General features: G+C 45.7%; 1 protein-coding gene across 1 annotated transcript in view; it reads left to right on the forward strand.

Moving 5' to 3' along the window:
* The first annotated feature begins 6,408 nt into the window (after positions 1-6,408).
* Positions 6,409-17,803, forward strand: part of ADGRG7 (adhesion G protein-coupled receptor G7) — a 29,747-nt gene continuing 18,352 nt past the window's right edge. The window contains exons 1-2 of the mRNA XM_076335174.1: positions 6,409-6,517; positions 13,410-13,517. Of these exons, the coding sequence (XP_076191289.1) occupies positions 6,409-6,517; positions 13,410-13,517 (217 nt within the window). The remainder of the gene's footprint in view (positions 6,518-13,409; positions 13,518-17,803) is intronic.

A 17,803-nucleotide genomic window follows, 5' to 3' on the forward strand; every position in this document is an offset into this window, starting at 1 on the left:
AAAAAATATAACCATTTATGGGGCAGGATGGGGTGGGATAGACATCTTACTCTCATAGCCCACCCAGACATTTGAATGAGTTGCACTCGAATTCAGGAAAGGTCAGTGCTGCCTTGTCAAATTCCCCTGATTCTACTATTTAATTGTCATTTACAACACAGGTGAAAACAACCCTTTTTGAGGTCTGGGCAGTAGAGCTTCACAGATCCTCAAAAGTCAAATGCTATGGAAAAAAGAGGTCCCAGATTTGGAACTTGTCTCCTGTGTCATACACGATGGGGCAGCCAGCAAGCCAAGTAAACAGAACTCCATGAATGGGATCTTTCTGTTTTGGCAAGCTTAATAATAAAAATATTTAGGATTTTATTTGACTTTTCTCCCTTTTTCCATTAAAGAAAAAACAACCACCACCTTTTTCTGCTGTAAGATGAAAATGCATTCTGAAAGAAAAAACTGGGATACTTGAAGAAATGTTGGCAATTACAGATTTTGTCCTTTTCATATTTTTCACCACTTTCTAAAATTAAAACTAGGGACCATACCTGACAAAAAGTAGCAGATAATTTTGGCCACTCTCAGACTGCATTTTGGGGACAAATTGATTATTCATTAAAGATTACAGTCCCATGGCTTGCTTTCATCATTCCATGGATTTGATACCTCTTTGCTACATATTTGATAGAGTGGTTTTTTGTCAACTGTGGAGAACTTTGGGTGGGATACACTTACCTGTACATAAGAAAACTTCTAAATTTCTCCAGGACCAGGTAAGGGAGACAAAGTCAGCACTTCCTGATTTCCCATTTCATCTGGTTGCTCACAAATCTGAAAGAGTCGCATAAGACTTCTGAAAACTACCGGTCAGAAACTTTAAAAATCTAGAAATAGCTTTAAATAAACCAACTGGGGAATCAAACAGTTTGCATTAGAAAATCAAATGTACCAATGTCACCGTATCCCCTGGGGTTGGGGCTGTGATCAGCTATCTCTAACCACATCGCCAGCATGACTGCTTACTCTCATGGTCGACCTCAAGGAGAAGCCAGTCACAGGCTGCATGCCCCATCCCATTTGGGCAATTGTGTAAAATGCACATTTTGGCATTGGCTCTGTGTAAGACAGACCAGCTTCAGTGTGTGGCAGAAGCTTGGCTCACAATAGGAAGGTGTTTCCACCCATGGGGACGACTTGGGACCTCACAGTTGCATTTGGTGTCGGGGTGAGGCACTCATGCACAGTACGGGGAGCCTGGTCTTGGGACGGCGTTGACTAGGCCCAAGAGAGCTCACTCAATGCTGTCAGCGGGCTGCGAAGGAGTCAGTAGCCCAAAGGGAAGGAGGCTGAAACCACCCCCTGGACAATGGAACAAGATGTCCTGGAGGAAAAAGAGCATCTCCGAGCTGGCAGCTTAAAGGCAAGGCTGCTCCTGCAGTTCCCGGGTCCCCGACCACACTACCAGGGGCACCTATACTAGCATTTTAGTCTGGATCAAGAGAGCGCTTTGAACCTCACCCACTTGCCCTAACTTAAGCGCCAAGGTTTGCACCATGGAGAGGAGTCAGAGCCTGGGAGCTGGAATCCCTTTGCAGGAAATGAAGTCCAATGGTGCTCTCCAGCATTGCGTCTCGTGTGCTCCAAGCACTAATGGGCATCTGCATCCCTGGGAGAAAACTAGAGTCCCAAAATGCCTGTAGCGTGAAACAGTTGTGCTGTAGATGTCTACTCCTTTGGCACCACCGATAGAGACACACACATGGGTAAGGTGAGGAGTTTGTCTGACTGGAGGGAAGGAACCCATTAAAGTTTTATCATGAGGATAAATGGGTTAAATGTGGCTTTCTCTCTTTTATGTTATCTGCATCCCTGTAAAGCTTAGTAACTGTGATATTTGTTCTATATTCTGTAAATAAATACTTTTTTTTCTTGTATCTAAACCTAGCTTGCACTGAGAGTAAATTTGGCAGCAAGGAATTTCAATCCTACAGGTTCATTCATCCTTAAAACTGAGGCACTAGAAAACTTTGGTGTATCTGGTACCTTATGCCTTCCTCCCGCATGGTTGACTTCCTCTGAACTACAGCAGTTGGGGTAGGAGTTACTGGTACAGAAGTCAGTGGAAGAAAACAGTATAGTTTTTTATCCAAAAAGCCCTTTAGCATGTGCAGTAGTGGAAGCAAGCCTGACTCCCAAGGACTGCGCAACAACAGCGCATCTGTTAAAAGGGAGAAGGACAACTGGAAAACTGCTGGGCACTTGCCTTTAAAATCTATTCTAAGTAAAATATGTGCTTGCTCAAAATGTGTGGGAGTAAAAAGCCTAATATTTGTCAAATAAGGCATAACTAGTCCTCAGATGACTTTTTCAGAACAGTAATTTCTAACACCTTGCTGTGTAATTGTTGTAGTTTATGGATTTCTGTATTTGATACACTTCTTAGAATGGAAATGCATTTAAAAAGTAGTTGAAAAACATAGTTATAAATACTAGATCATACTTTGCAATTTGATTCAGAAAGAAAGCTCTCGCATATAGACCACTGCCATTTAATGACAAAATATTCTGCAGGGGATGGTACCTAAGAGGTCAAAGTCACATGAAACTTGTGTGAAATTGGAGCAGAAATGGTTACGTCTACATACTGTGGTTACCAGTCATTGCCTCCACAAGGAGGAGAAAGAAGAAACAGAAAATAGACTGCAGATCTATACAACTGAATAGGAATTAAGCAACTAGATATCACTCCCAGCACTCTAAGACTACGGGAGGGGAAGCTGCATTCATGGTATACGGCATTCCAGTCTGCCTCCAGTTTTATTTACCAGGGACAAGGTTCTCAGACACACTCCGGCATTTTTATGGCTCCTGTGCGGGCAGCCCCAGAAGCAGTAATACTGATTTCCTGCTCCCGATGGGAATGACAGCAGGAGTGAAAGCTTGCACTGCTTTGCTGGAATTTTACCGGTTTGTGACTCCAACTCAGCCAGATGCAGTTGACACATAAAAAAATGTCAAAGATGGTGTTTACTGCTGGCACCGCACTTTGTTCAGGCTTGAAAACAAAAAAGAAAGGAAATAAGAAACATCTGGCTCTAATTAAGGCTTAAAAGAAATGGAGGAAAGCAGAAGAAACATATCTAGTCACTCAAGAACGGTTTTGTCTCCCCACAGATGCATCACATATACAATTTTGCAAGTAATAAGGTTTTCTTTCAGTTTGATTATTCTATCATATAAACATGGTTTAATATTTTCATAAATAAAAGTGTACTATCCTTTAGGATGTATTTATTGATTTGTTTTGGTTTTGCCATCTGGTTCCTTATGCCATTTTTTTTTCTTTAAGGTTTATATAAAATATTCATGTGAAGTTAGAAGTCCCCAATCTTTTTTGCTCACAATCCTACTTCCACTTCCCAGTTGACAAACTGTCTTCCATTTGCAAACCTGGGCTTGCAACCCAAGGTTTTGGACTCACAGTATTTTATATATCTAATCACAACATGCTGCTCAAAGATGTCCATGATGATGTTAGCTATGTAAAGGAATGAAGCAGGGATGTTATTTCCATTGAACAGAAAGCGCAATGTCAGTAACCACGAGAACTAATTCTTATTTCTTTCCTACTTTGTCATTTAAAGTATGCAAAGTATGCAAAGTCCCTGCTATCATCTAGCATTTCTGCAAAGGACCCAGACCTGTGATTCAGAAGCTGGGTATGCTTTTAATACACTGTAAACCTCAGACTTGGCGCTATATGGGATGTAGCTTAACTTAATGTTGCTGAACTAGTCTGTGACTCAGTTTCCCCATCTGCAAGATCCAGCCTGTCCAACTCACGCTTGGTTCTGCTTTGCTCTGTACAAGTCCTGCTCAGGGACAGGCGTCTTCCTGTGTGTCTCTTAGACCCAGTTTTAAACTCTTGGCCCTTCTAGCCCTGGAAAAGCAAACATTTAACTGCTTATGGCAAGAGGCTGTAAAGTAATTAACATGTGCAAGGGTACTAAGCATTCTTTGTGAGTAGGACAAGGAGGTGAAGTTTCTCTCCAGCTGAGCATTGCGGTTGTTCACAGTTCGACAGCAGTGAGACAGCTGGGCCACACAGCTGTCAGGCTGCCAGGGCTTGCCTGGGCGACTCTGCAAATGCTTCCTAGCCCACGGGATGGCCGGGCAGTGGGATGCATGCTGGGGCCAGTCTTGGAGCTGTGCCACCCAGCCTCCACCCATGGCTGCTCTCGCCGGGCAAAGGGGGCACCTCTGCTGCCCTGCCCCACAGAGTCCCATTTCTGTCCCTCTGATGAAGAAAGCCTGCCAGTGCCTGTGTAACCCCCTGGTGGGGGATTTGCAGTTTGGCATTTTATTGAGTTAAAAGGCTCAAACGTCCCCCCTGTGCCAGGGAGATGGCTGTTTCCTCCCACCCTTGGACTCCCTCCCACCCATCATCTGCGTGCCACAGCCCCCACACCCTCCTCGTGTCCCTGTGCTGATCCCAGCACCGAGGATCTTCTCTGTTTTCCATGCTAATGAGAATAACACGGAGAGAGGAAAGATCTAGGACAAGAGACATATTCGTAACCCAACAGCTACCAGAGAGACAGGCAGATCCTCAGCCAGACAGAGCTGCGCCCAGAGGGACAGCAAACAGCCCTGTCCCACCTGGAGGTTTGTCCCAGTACCAGTCACTGGTGTGGCAGCACAGCCTGTCTTTAACTAAAACCTTTGTGAGCAGATTGTTAAGACATTTGGCTATCTGAAGAAGCATATTAACAATTTTGGAGCTCCCATTTGTAAATGTAATCTTAATTATTTCAGCATTTCCTCAGTCTTTCCTATGTCCTTAGGTGCTTTCCTCAATACAGAGTGTCTCGATCACTAAAAATTAGAAGTTTGGTATTTTCCGTATTGATTTTTTGAATATGAGTATTTTTATAAATATTTTACAGATTGCCATGAAGGAGATTAAATGCATACCTTATCTTACTCATCTTTTTTTCTTGATAAGAGGAAAAAACATCTTAATAATCTGTAAGGTGTTAAAGAAACAGTAGTATCTAGCAGAATCAGTAGCAGTATCAGAGGTATCTAGTGGCTAGACCATTGGCCCACATCCCAAGAGATCTGAGCTCTTTTTTTGACTGGATTTCTGTACATCCTTGGCATATCACATCAGTTTTTTGAGGCCTGTTTCTAAAACTGAGATGGAAGTGCTTCAGTAATTAAAAAAGCCAAACAAACCTCCTTTCCTCACTAATGAAGAACACCATGTAAAAGCAAGGTACTGTTCCTACTCACATGCAAGGGATTCATCCACTGATCACTGGTGATAATAAAGACAGTGTTTATTCCAATTAGTTCTTTAAATAGCTCTATTTGCCTCTTCACTTTGACTGTGATATTCATCTCTTAGCTTTTAATTTGTCAGTGGGAGACACGCTAGCATGCAGAAGAAGGTGCTGATTTTGGCAGTTCTGGTGGTGTAACTTTTCTTTCCGCTTCACATTTTACTTGTGCCTTTTACCCGTTTTCTTTTTCTTCCCCACCCCTTTCTGGATGAATCAGATGTCCTGGGAATCTGAAGACACAGATTTTATTCCCAGTTGTGCTAGTGCCTGCCTGTTGAAACGCACAGGAGGCATGCAACAAGGCTCTGCACTGCCTGTCCAAATTATGTAGTATGGAAATGCCATTTACTCTCCTGAAGGTGCGTGCCAAGTGTCTGGTCTAGGCCATTCCTAACACAGTCAGCATTTCCACCTCCTCTCAGCACAAGAGGAACGTTGTTGCAGAGGAGAGACCTTCTCGCCCTTCCACAGCCTCCTCCCTGGGTCCTGCCAGGCCTCCCCGCTGCAGAGCCAGGCAGTTATGGCTGTGCTAGCAAACGAAATGAGGCCACGCAACAGGACTAGTCCCTCAAGTGCTAGCATGCTGCCTGGCACGGTTTTGGCCCATGCCAGCCAGCACGCCCCAGACCACATGCAGGTCTAGTTTGAGGACCAGAGTCCATTCCCAGGAGGCAATATAGATATATATATACACACACACATATATATATGGTGATGCCTTGCTTGGAGGGAAGAAAGATTCACTGGCATGGTTCTGAGCCATGCTGTGCACTCAGATAACAGGCTCTAGCCCTTATCAGTATAAATGTAGCTGGGTGTTTGAGCTGGGACATTTGCCTATAGGAAGTAGAAGACATGACATTTAATGTCTTGATAAGTGAAATGTTTTATTGGGTGGAAAATGATAGAAATAATGGTGTGCTACTTGTCCACCAAAACCTTTTTTTTCCTAAGTGGAACAGAAGAGGTTAAAGTTTTAGCAGTAGACAGGTAGTTAATGGTTTATCCATCACAAGTTTATGAATGTATAATACCATTTTATAGCAGAGCAGACAGTCTGCAGCACAACATGACTTCACTCCACTGGGACAGAATATTGGTTGGAGTTACCTGTTGTGTAGTCACCGTGACCCTTTGGGCGCTGTGTATTTGGCAGCTTGTCCTCAGGTTTAAAACAGGTAAGAAATATAATTCTACCCCATTTGAGATTTATTTGAGCTCTTGGGGTTCTTTTTCCTTTCCTTAAGTATTTAAACATGATTGCTGATAACGTTATTACATCCATGCTGTACACTTCTTAGGTGGAAACAGTTTTCTTCTTACACTGATGTTTAAAGAAGTACCCCAAACTTTGCATTCTGCTGTAAAACAGAATAGGACGGCAAACAATCTCTGGAGTATTTTCCTTGTAACATGTTTACACTGTACATGATTCCTCTGAGGGAGCTTTGAGAAATGTCTTGAAATTTTCTCACTCTTCCGGTAGAAATCTGATTTATTTTTCAAAAGAAAAAAATAAACCTCTAGCTAGTCTAGTAAATTACTTTTTAAAGAGGAAATATTTAGCTTTACATACGTTTATATGTTTGCATGCATATCAGCAAAACATGCTGTATAGCACCTGTTCATGTTTTGATTACAACTTGCATTATAGGAAAATTTGTTGAAAGAATATTGGAGATAACTGGTTTGCATATTCTGTATCCGAAAATCAGGTCAATGCACCCTCGTAAAACACTTCTGTGTGCAAACTTGGAGCAGAAAACTGGTCAGTGTTTCCCCTCAGCAAAATACCCAGTATATTGACATGATACAAAATTATGCATGGACCTATATTCAAAATTCATAGAAAGAATCAGATACTCCTGGCTGCTTGTCCAGCAGGGAGTCAGACATGATTGGAGACCAAGAAGCCTAGGGAAAAGTTTATATGAGGATACATTAGGTTATATTTACTTCAAGAGATTTATCAGATGTTTGTATGGAGGAAACGTACCCAAGCCCAAGAAATTGCACATAAATAAACAGCAATTGTTTAACATACGTCAGTAATAATCTACCTTTGCTAATGTAAGTATATGCCCAGCGCTTTGTTTGACTTGATGGAGCTAAACCCAGATGAGATGGGAGTTAACTCTTTGCAACTTGGGGATACCTCTGCTTAGGCCTAGGATTTACACAACTGCAGGCAAACGAGCTGCTAGGAACTTGACTTAAACGGCAGCTGCTTCAGGGGTGGAGAATACCTCCATGCCCATCTGATGCATTGCTTGTTGTGTGTAGTGGTAGTGTTTCTTCTTTATTCAAACTTTAACTACAAGCGGTAGCATTAACAATTCCCACGATGTTTGATTAGAAACCCCAACAGTTCATGATGACATAGTATTATGCAAGAATCTTTTAGTTTTAGTTTACAAATATATATGGTCAAAATCAATGTGATTCTTGAGATGATTAACGTCTGCAAAACTTAAAAGCCAAAGACAAATAAAAAGATGTTTTCTGAATCTTAAAATAAAACCAGAAGAACCCCTGATTTTAAGCCAATGCCACAATTACTGGACCCTGATAAGTTTTACTGTGCGTGGGGTAGATATGACTGCATTAGTCAGCTCAGGAATTTGTATTTGTGAAAGACAAAGATTTCCCTCATTAAAAAAAAAATGCTTTACAATGGTACACGAGACCTTGAACAGCAGGCTAAGAAAGGTTACCAGGAAGCACTAAATAGAGCCACAGTTTCGACTAGCATTAACAGATCTCGCGAGAGTCACATTGTTGTTACAGTGGTACTCTTTTGGGGAAGGCAAAGGTAAGGCCGATGCTGTTTTCTGGCACCTGCTCTTTGCTGTTCGGGCTGCGTGGCAGCTGTGTCTGCACCTCCAGGGCTAAACACTGGACTTTTCACCCCACAGCTTCGTGCTTTTCTGTTTTATTGCTTTCAGAAGAGTGTCAGCTCTGTCTTCCTTTTCACCTTTCCCTTTCCTTGCACTCCTTTTGCAGCCTGTGACTAACAGCACCAAAGCCAGACCCTGACACCCTAGCCCAGCTGTGGAAGTGCCGCCACCACTGCCCCTGCCCTGCTCCTCAGCAGGCAGCCCAGTGTCTGTGCAGTTGCAGAGCAGCGCCGCTCCCTCCCTGGTTTCGGGATCCTCTGTGCCAGATCACCCTGCTGTGTCACCTTCTGCCTGGCTGCTTCGGGCACGCATTCACCAAGCAAGACAGCGGCTTGGAGCTGTGCTGCAGGTTCCCCAGTATTCTGTGGGTTCCCAGGCTCCCAATCCAAAGCAAGTGGCTGAGTCCCGGTGTCACTCCTCTGTCACATGGCCCCGTGTGCCACACACATGTGCCTGGCAGGTGAGCCAGCGCTGCTGGGCAATGGGGCAACAGCTGCCCAACCAGGCACCCAGCTCCCCAAGATATAGCCGTTCTCCGCAGCTGCTTGGCTTGGGCCACCCAGATCTCAATTGCTGGAGGAGTTTTCCTTTCCTTTCTGTAAGAATTCCAACAGAGAAACAATGTGTTTTGAAAAGCTGATGGCTAGCGGAGACACTACCTAGCGACACATAGATGTTATTCCACTATCATCATAGACATCTGGCTGTAATGTAGCTGAGACAGCCTGAAACACAAATGCTAAATAGCAACAACATGAGCAAAAGCCGAGTGATGTGTGCCAAGAACAGAATTACCCCCGCCACGTGGCACATCCCCTATAGTTTGCAATAATCTTCCAGTTATACGAATCCCATTAAAAAGTAAGAAGTTAGGCAATCTTTTTAGTTCAGTGAGAACATTAGAAATATACAACAGCACATGTGTTCCTGACAGCACTGTTTACTTCTGAATTTTCTGGCTTTGCCCTATTTGTCAGCCTCTCAAAACACAGGCACTAAAATGTCAGATCAAATGGCAGTCCTCAACTCCAGTTTTCTGCATTATTTCAAGGCATACACTGCACCCAGTGCACAGGTGCACAATTTCCACCATGAACCTTATGGGAAGGGATTCCAACTCCATCCTTCATTTAGGGACTGGGTGACATTGACTGTAAGGAAGCCTTGCTCCGTGGAGATCCCCCAGGTCTTGGACCCCTCTTTCAGAGCCTGAAGTCCATCAACCCATTCCCTGTTGCAATTTCTGCTGCGGAATACCCCTTAGCTATTCAAGATTTACCAGTCCCTTTTTTAAGAAACCTTAACATTTCCAGAGCTTGCCAAACAAAGCAAATACCATGGTATTTTCTGGGTATACTCAGGAGGGGAAGAGCATCTTTGGTCATAGGCTTGCCAAGCTGGTGAAGAGGGCTTTAAACTAGAGATGCCAGGGGAGGGGAACCTCAGTCCATCCCACTCCTACCAGTTTGATGCCAGGGCCAGCAGTAGGTGCCCAGAGCCTGGAGGAGGAACACAGGTCAGCAGGAGAGCGCCTGAAGAGCAGCACAAAGGAACTCCAGCCAGTAAGACAGCTTCATCGGGGGGGGGGGGGGCAACTTAAATGCCTCTATGCAAACGCACGAAGCATGGGGAATAAACAAGAGGAGTTAGAGACGTGCGCACGCCTGCAGGGCTATGACCTTATTGGCATCATGGAGACGTGGTGGGATGGCTCCTGTGACTGGAGTGTTGGGATGGAGGGATACAGGCTCTTTAGAAGGACAGGCAGGGGAGATGAGGAGGGGGTGTCACCCTCTATGTCAATGACCAGCTGGTGTGCATGGAGCTCTGCCTGGGGATGGATGAGGAGCCGACTGAGAGCTTATGGGTCAGGATTAAAGGGAGGGCAGGGACAGGTGACATTACGGTGGGGGTCTGCTGCAGGCCACCCAACCAGGAAGACCAAGCAGATGAGGCCCTCTATAGACAGACAGGAGCAGCCTCACACTCACAAGCCCTGGTCCTCATGGGGGACTTCAACCACCCCGACATCTGTTGGAGGGACAACACGGCAGGGCATAAGCAATCCGGGAGGTTCCTGGAATGCGTTGATGATAACTTCCTTCTCCAAGTGGTAGAGGAGCCAACGAGGAGAGGTGCTATGCTGGACCTTGTTCTCACCAACAAGGAGGGGCTGGTGGGGAATGTGAAGCTCAAGGGCAGCCTGGGCTGCAGTGACCATGAAACGGTGGAGTTCAAGATCCTTAGGGCACCGAGGAGGGCGCACAGCAAGCTCACTACCCTGGCCTTCAGGAGAGCAGACTTTGGCCTCTTCAGGGATCTGCTTGGTAGAGTGCCATGGGACAAAGCCCTGGAGGGAAGAGGAGCCCAAGAAAGCTGGGTAATATTCAAGGATCACCTCCTCCAAGCTCAGGAGTGATGCATCCCAACAAAGAGGAAGTCAGGCAAAAACGCCAGGAGGCCTGCATGGATGAACAAGGAGCTCCTGGACAAACTCCAACACAAAAAGGAAGCCTACGGAGGGTGGGAGCAAGGACAGGTAGCGTGGGAGGAATACAGAGAAATTGTCGGAGCAGCCAGGGATCAGGTTAGGAAAGCTAAAGCCCTGATAGAATTAAATCTGGCCAGGGACATCAAGGGCAACAAGAAAAGATTCTATAGGTATGTCAGGGATAAAAGGAAGACAAGGGAAAATGTGGGCCCTCTCTGGAACGAAACGGGAGACCTGGTTACCCGGGACATGGAGAAGGCGGAGGTACTCAATGACTTTTTTGCCTCGGTCTTCACTGGCAAGTGTTCGAGCCTCACCGCCCAAGCCACAGAAGGCAAAGGCAGGGACTGGGAGAATGAAGAGCCACCCACTGTGGGAGAACATCAAGTTCAAGACCATCTAAGGCACCTGAAGGTGTACAAGTCCATGGGACCCGATGAGATCCATCCATGGGTCCTGAAGGAACTGGCGGGTGAAGTTGCTAAGCCACTATCCATCGTATTTGAGAAGTCATGGCAGTCCGGAGAAGTTCCCACTGACTGGAAAAGGGGAAACATAACCCCATTTTTAAAAAGGGAAAAAAGGAAGACCTGGGGAACTACAGGCCAGTCAGTCTCACCTCTGTGCCTGGGAAGATCATGGAACAGATCCTCCTGGAAGCTATGCTAAGGCACATGGAGGACAGGGAGCTGATTCGCGACAGCCAGCATGGCTTCACTAAGGGCAAGTCCTGCCTGACTAACCTAGTGGTCTTCTATGATGGAGTGACTACATCAGTGGACATGGGAAGAGCTATGGATGTCCTCTATCTGGACCTCTGTAAGGCCTTTGACATGGTCCCCCACAACGTCCTTCTCTCTAAACTGGAGAGGTATGGACTTGATGGTGGACTGTCCCGTGGGGGAGGAATTGGTTAGATGGTCACATCCAGAGGGTAGTGGTCAATGGCTCAATGTCCAGGCGGAGATCGGTGACGACTGCGTCCTTCAGGGGTCCATCCGTATTGGGACCAGTACTGTTTAATATCTTCATCAATGACATAGACAGTGGGATCGAGTGCACCCTCAGCAAGTTTGTAGATGACACCAAGCTGAGGGGTGCAGTCGACACGCTAGAGGGACGGGATGCCATCCAGAGGGACCTGGACAAGCTTGAGAAGTGGGCCCGTGTGAACCTCATGAGGTTCAACAAGGCCAAGTGCAGGGTCCTGCACCTGGGTCGGGGCAACCCCCGGTATCAATAGAGGCTGGGGGATGAAGGGATGGAGAGCAGCCCTGCCGAGAAGGACTTGGGGGTACTGGTGGATGAAAAGCTGGACATGAGGCAGCAATGTGCGCTTGCAGCCCAGAAGGCCAATCGTATCCCGGGCTGCATCAAAAGCAGCGTGGCCAGCAGGTCGAGGGAGGTGATTCTGCCCCTCTACTCTGCTCTAGTGAGACCCCACCTGGAGTACTGTGTCCAGCTCTGGAGCCCTCAGCATAAGAAAGACATGGACCTGTTGGAGTGGGTCCAGAAGAGGGCCACGAAAATGATGAGGGGGATGGAACAGCTCTGCTATGAAGAAAGGCTGAGAGAGTTGGGATTGTTCAGCCTAGAGAAGAGAAGGTTTTGGGGAGACCTTATTGCAGCCTATCAGTACTTAAAGGGGGCTTATAAAAAAAGATGGCGTTAAACTTTTTAGCAGGGCCTGTTGCGACAGGCCAAGGGGGAATGGCTTTAAACTAAAGGGGGGTAGATTTAGACTAGATATAAGGAAGAAATTTTTTGCGCTGAGGGTGGTGAAACACTGGCACAGGTTGCCCAGAGGGGTGATGGATGCCCCATCCCTGGAAACATTCCAGGTCAGGCTGGACGGGGCTCTGAGCAAGCTGATCTATTTGAAGATGTCCCTGCTCACAGCAGGGGGTTGGACTAGATGACCTTTAGAGGTCCCTTCCAACCCAAACGATTCTATGATTCTATGATTCTATATTCAGAAATTTCTAAGATCTGCAATTTCTCTGCTATTGCTTATACTGTGCTTTTTTGTTTACTGAAGCTGCGGCAGCCTGTGCAACGACTACTTCAAACAAAAGCTTCTATTTCTGCCAAAAGACAGAATAAAAATCGGCACCCATCCTGGAGTGTGGACAGAGGCTATGGCTGAGATTGGGGCATGGGTTTTTATCTGCTTTATCCTATAAAGCCTGTCTTAAATCAGAGTATCTCTGTCTGATTCTTGGATGTGTGACTATCCACATCATTGTTACTCTTTTGGGTCCCTCAGCACTGGGAATCTGTAGCCCTCTTTTGCCTTCTTGCTCCTGTGAAATCCTGCAGAAGTAATTTGGGCTTTTCATGGGTTCAAAAGCTTGAGCTTTTGGCCGCCTGGAGGCCCACACCATCACTCCTGCTCGTCCAGCAGCTGCACAAAACTGTTTCCCCCTACGTCGTTGTGGGAATGCAAATTCATGTTTGAAAGCTTTGACCCCAGATTCATGCCATTGGTTTTAGGGGCAAGGAGGGACCAGTGGCTGAGTACATGGGCGAGACTGTGGGTCACATATATTTGTTAGTTGAATATTTTTTTAGTTGAGGCTTCAAATAAATCCTATTTCTTTCCTTCATCAAATTAGATAGATATGTGTTTTTACACACATATTAATGAATATATATAAATATCTTGATTCTTTATTTACACAGACACTACAGAATCCATGGTACCTCCGTGCTTCTGCCTCAACGGTGGCGTCTGTCAAGATGGAGCCTGCGTGTGCCCAGAGGAGTGGGTGGGATCTCTTTGTGAGATAGGTCAGTACAAGCCAGGCAGCATGGGCAGCTGGAATCATTTCAGGGAACCCCTCTGCTTTGGGAGGCCCTGATCTTCCCTCCCACTGAGACCTGCTCAGCCGGGTCGGATCTGCAAGCAGTGTCATGGCTCTTATTGCTAGGTGAGGCCATACACTTCACCCACTTCTGTCGCTCTTTCAAATGAGTAGTATATCTGGGGAAGACATTACAGGTTTCAACTATCTGTGGCCTGTTTCTAGCCAATTTGGCTTTTGTTTGAACTCCTCTGTTTGAAGATCACAGTGATTTGAAAATCTGATTCAGACCTCAGTGGCCAGTACTGCCGTGTCTGGATCTGCCAGTGTTTAAGGGACATGATCCAGCTCGGCACCCTGCAGGACAATGCCTGCCTTCAGCTCCTGTTGCCACTGGCACTGGTTTTGGATGAGTCAAATTTCCTACGCCTGGCATAGCACTGGCCTGGTTGACTCCCATTTCAATCCCCTCTGCCACAGCATGGCATCTCTACATTGCCGTATCTGGAGCGGGTGCTCCCAGATGATGCTGGGAGGGTGCTGGCTCACCGAGCTGCAGTATCTCCAGAGCTGGTAAGATCCCCAGCTCATGCTTTCCAAGCCAACAATTCACACTGTGGCCAGTGTGACACACACATACCCTGTCATGTGTCAGCTGCACCTTTGTTAAATGAACCCACATGTTTGGTCAGAAGGATGTCAAAAGATCTGCCGCTTATCCAGGAAAATATTCTTGGTGAAGGCTGCTAGGTAAATGGAAACTTCAGGTCTCCCATGTCATTTCCCTTATGACAGGATGGGTAGCACATCCAACAGACAATGACAGATTGGATGGATTCATGATGGATTGGAACATTTGGGCAAAATGTTTCAGAGAAGTTGGCTTAAATAAAATAATCATGGCTGGGATTTCAGCACTGGAAACAAACCATTATGATGACTCTGTAATTCCCTATGTTCACTCCTCTGGTATTCTGTATTTGATTTGCTGTGAATTGCCTTAAAGAATAGATTTTAATAACTGTAGTTATTAACATACATGAGGTAAGAATGTTTGGACAGGCATCATTAACTTGAAATAATAACAAACATTATTGCATTTACAAAATCTGAATTTTACTCTGTTTTCCTGAGGAATGTTTATACCGCCCATCTGTCTGTTGTTCCACCTTCTTGGCGACTTTAACTTGCTGACCAGTTTCAACTAAATTCACTAGATGGTTACAGGTCTTAAAGGTCTTGAGATCCTATGAGTTTTGCACATATCACTAGTTGGGTACAGAAGACCAGCCCTGGAAATGCCTCACTGAGAAAAAGGCAAGGAGACTTACGCCAGCAGTGAGGAGGTGGGGGCCTCATGGCCAGTCAATCCAGTCTAGCCACTGAGATGCATAGCTCTAAACTACCCATGACATTTGTCTCCTCTTCACCAGCTAACAAAATAAAGATGTATATTTTATGTATTGGGAATCTGAAGATGGATGTAGGACACAGAGGTGTGTGGGGAGGTAAGGCATGATGGAGCATAAAGAGTGTGGGAACACAGTGCTAAAGGTGTTGGGGAAGCTGGAAGGAAGTGCAGTCAGGTGTTCAGGGTATAGAGGAGGTAATCTGGTTTATTGCCAGCAGGAGAGAGCAGGGCATATGGGATAGACAACTTTTGTAAACCAATTACTTTTGTTCCAATGGTGACAGAAAATTTTCACTTGGCTTATATTTCACTCCTTTTGTACATTATGTTATGGTTACTTTCCTTTACAGATCGTGACAAAGGGCCTGGTTTTCTTCCTACTTGTGGTTTGTTTGTTTGTTTGTTTTAAATTCTGGAGCAATTCTGCTGAAGTCAGAATATTTGCAATAATCTGAGATTTGCATCAGTGGGGAAAAAAGCACCAAACAATTTTAGTTCAGATGGACTCTCTTTCATAAGTCCAAAACTAAGTAGTATAAATATGTATATAAACCAGCCCAAAACACTTTCAGATCAAAGCTTGAATAACTAGAAAGATAAAAAATAAAGCTTGAATAGGTACTCATGTATGAATGCGTATGTATTCATGCATGAATGTAGCAACTTATTCCTGGCTTTCATCTGTCAGAAGGAAGGCAGGATCACCACAAAAGTATTCAAATCCATAGGTCTAGACAGGATTCATTCAAGACTGCTGGAAGACCTGGTGTCACTGTGGGGCTGCTATCTGTCACCTATGGTGACGAAGGGAGGCCACAGAGAACTGAAAAAAGGCCAACATTATGCCCACCTTTAAGAAAGGCAAGAAGGAGGACTGGGGGAACCATAAGCCAGTCAGGCTTACCTCAGGCCCTAAAAGTATTATGGAGCACGTCCTCTCGGAGTCTATTTCCATGCATGTGAAAGACAAGAAGATAATCAGGAACAGCATGGATTTACAAAGGGCAAATCATGTCTGACCAACCTGACTGCCTTCTGTATGAAATAACTGGCTATGTAGACAACAGAAGAGCAACAGATGTAATGTACCTTGATTTTAGAGATACCTTTGACACCATCTCCCTCAGCATTCTTGTTTGGTAGGTGAAGATGTACCAGTTGGGTGAATGAACCGTTAGCTGGGTTGAAAATACACTCAACAGCCAAGCTCAAAGGGTAGCAATCAGTGACTTGATTAGAATATTGTAAAAGTAGAGTAACCTGCTGGTCGACGCTAGGGCCAGTATCATTTAATGTCTTAATCATTCATGAACGATGACACAGCATGCCCTCTCAGCAAATCTGCAGGCAATACTAAACTTGGGGCGGGGCAGAGGTATTGTTGACACAGTTAATGGCAGAGCTTCAATGCAGAAGAATCTTGAGAAACCTGAGGATCATGCTAACAGAAACCTCACGGTGTCCAACAAGGACAAGTGCCAATCTCCATGCCAGGGACATTGGTACAGACCAGGAACTTGCTGGCTGAGGAGCAGCCCTGCTGGATAGTACCTGGGAGTGACGGTGGATGCCAAGTTCAATATGAGCCAAGAGCACGTGTTCATTGCAAACAAGGCAGAGCAGCTGTGCTTTGTGGAGGGAGACAGGTTGATGGACATTATTACCCTCCCCTTCCTGGCACTGGTGAGGCACCACCAGCAAATACATGTTTAGTTTTGCCCCCTGCACCCCAGGCTAAAAAGACTTGGAGAAACTGGAGGGGGTCCAGCAGGATGCGGTGAGCATGGCGAGGAGCCTAGGGTGGGTGGCCTACAGGGAGCACTTGAGGGAGCTGGGCTCGTTTAGTGTGCTGAAGAGGAGGCTGAGGGCAGAGCTCATAGCAGCCTCCAGCTAACTGAGTGGGAGTTGCAAAGACCATTGAATCCAAACTGCTTCCAGTAGCACCAGATGGCAGCAGTCATAAACTGCAGCTTGAGAGGCTGACATGGAGCATGAAGAGAAATGTTTTGGTTAGAAAGGTAGCGTGTCACTGGAACATGTTTCCCAGTGAAGATGTGGAGCCTCTGTTTGGCCTAGATACCCTCCAGAGGTTCCTGCCACCTCACATTTTTGAGACACCTTGCCCTGCTAATCACCGCCTGGCAAGCGAGGTTCAGGTATGGTGCTATAAGGCAGACCTAATCTTTGCAGAGTCATGCGTCCTTATTTGTTCATAACCATTCCTATAGAAGGAAAGTGTCATTGTGTCATGGGAAACTGAGACCCTATAGAAAACAAGACCCACAGAAAGTTACATGACTTGGCAAGGAAGCCTGTGCCAAAACAGGAAGAACACTCCAGGTCTCCTGAGCTCCACTCAGGACCCCAACCATAAGTATGCTTCTTTGACTCAGTCCTGCTAATTGGATGCAGTCAGCTGAAATGTGGTCCGAATTAGCAAAAGTTAGCAAAAACAGGATGTTGCAAGTCCTAAGACCAAGCAAAAATTTTCTGCCTGTGTGCTGCAGTATTTTTTTCAAGTCTTTGCAGCATTGCAAGGTAAATTTGTGTTAAGTTATAGCAGCATGCTATGACACGAGAATGCAATAGGCTGCCATGCTGGGTCAGGCCATGGGTCCACTGAGCTCATCATCCTGCCTTTAGACGTAGCCAGTACTATGTGCTTAGACAAGGCGTGGGGTTTGGGGTGGCCACCCTGTCCCATTCCAGCAGGCAGTGGGCCAGAGACTTCCTGTGCCAGAAGCCACATCTGACCCATCATGGTTCAGAGTCACCAAAGGACTGTACCCCATTAATTGTCCAAACCCCATTTGGAGCAAACGTGTATTTTTGCCCCCTGCTGTATTCTGTGGCATTAGGTT

The sequence above is a fragment of the Aptenodytes patagonicus genome, chromosome 1, assembly GCF_965638725.1.
Source record: "Aptenodytes patagonicus chromosome 1, bAptPat1.pri.cur, whole genome shotgun sequence".
Classification (NCBI taxonomy): Eukaryota; Metazoa; Chordata; class Aves; order Sphenisciformes; family Spheniscidae; genus Aptenodytes; species Aptenodytes patagonicus.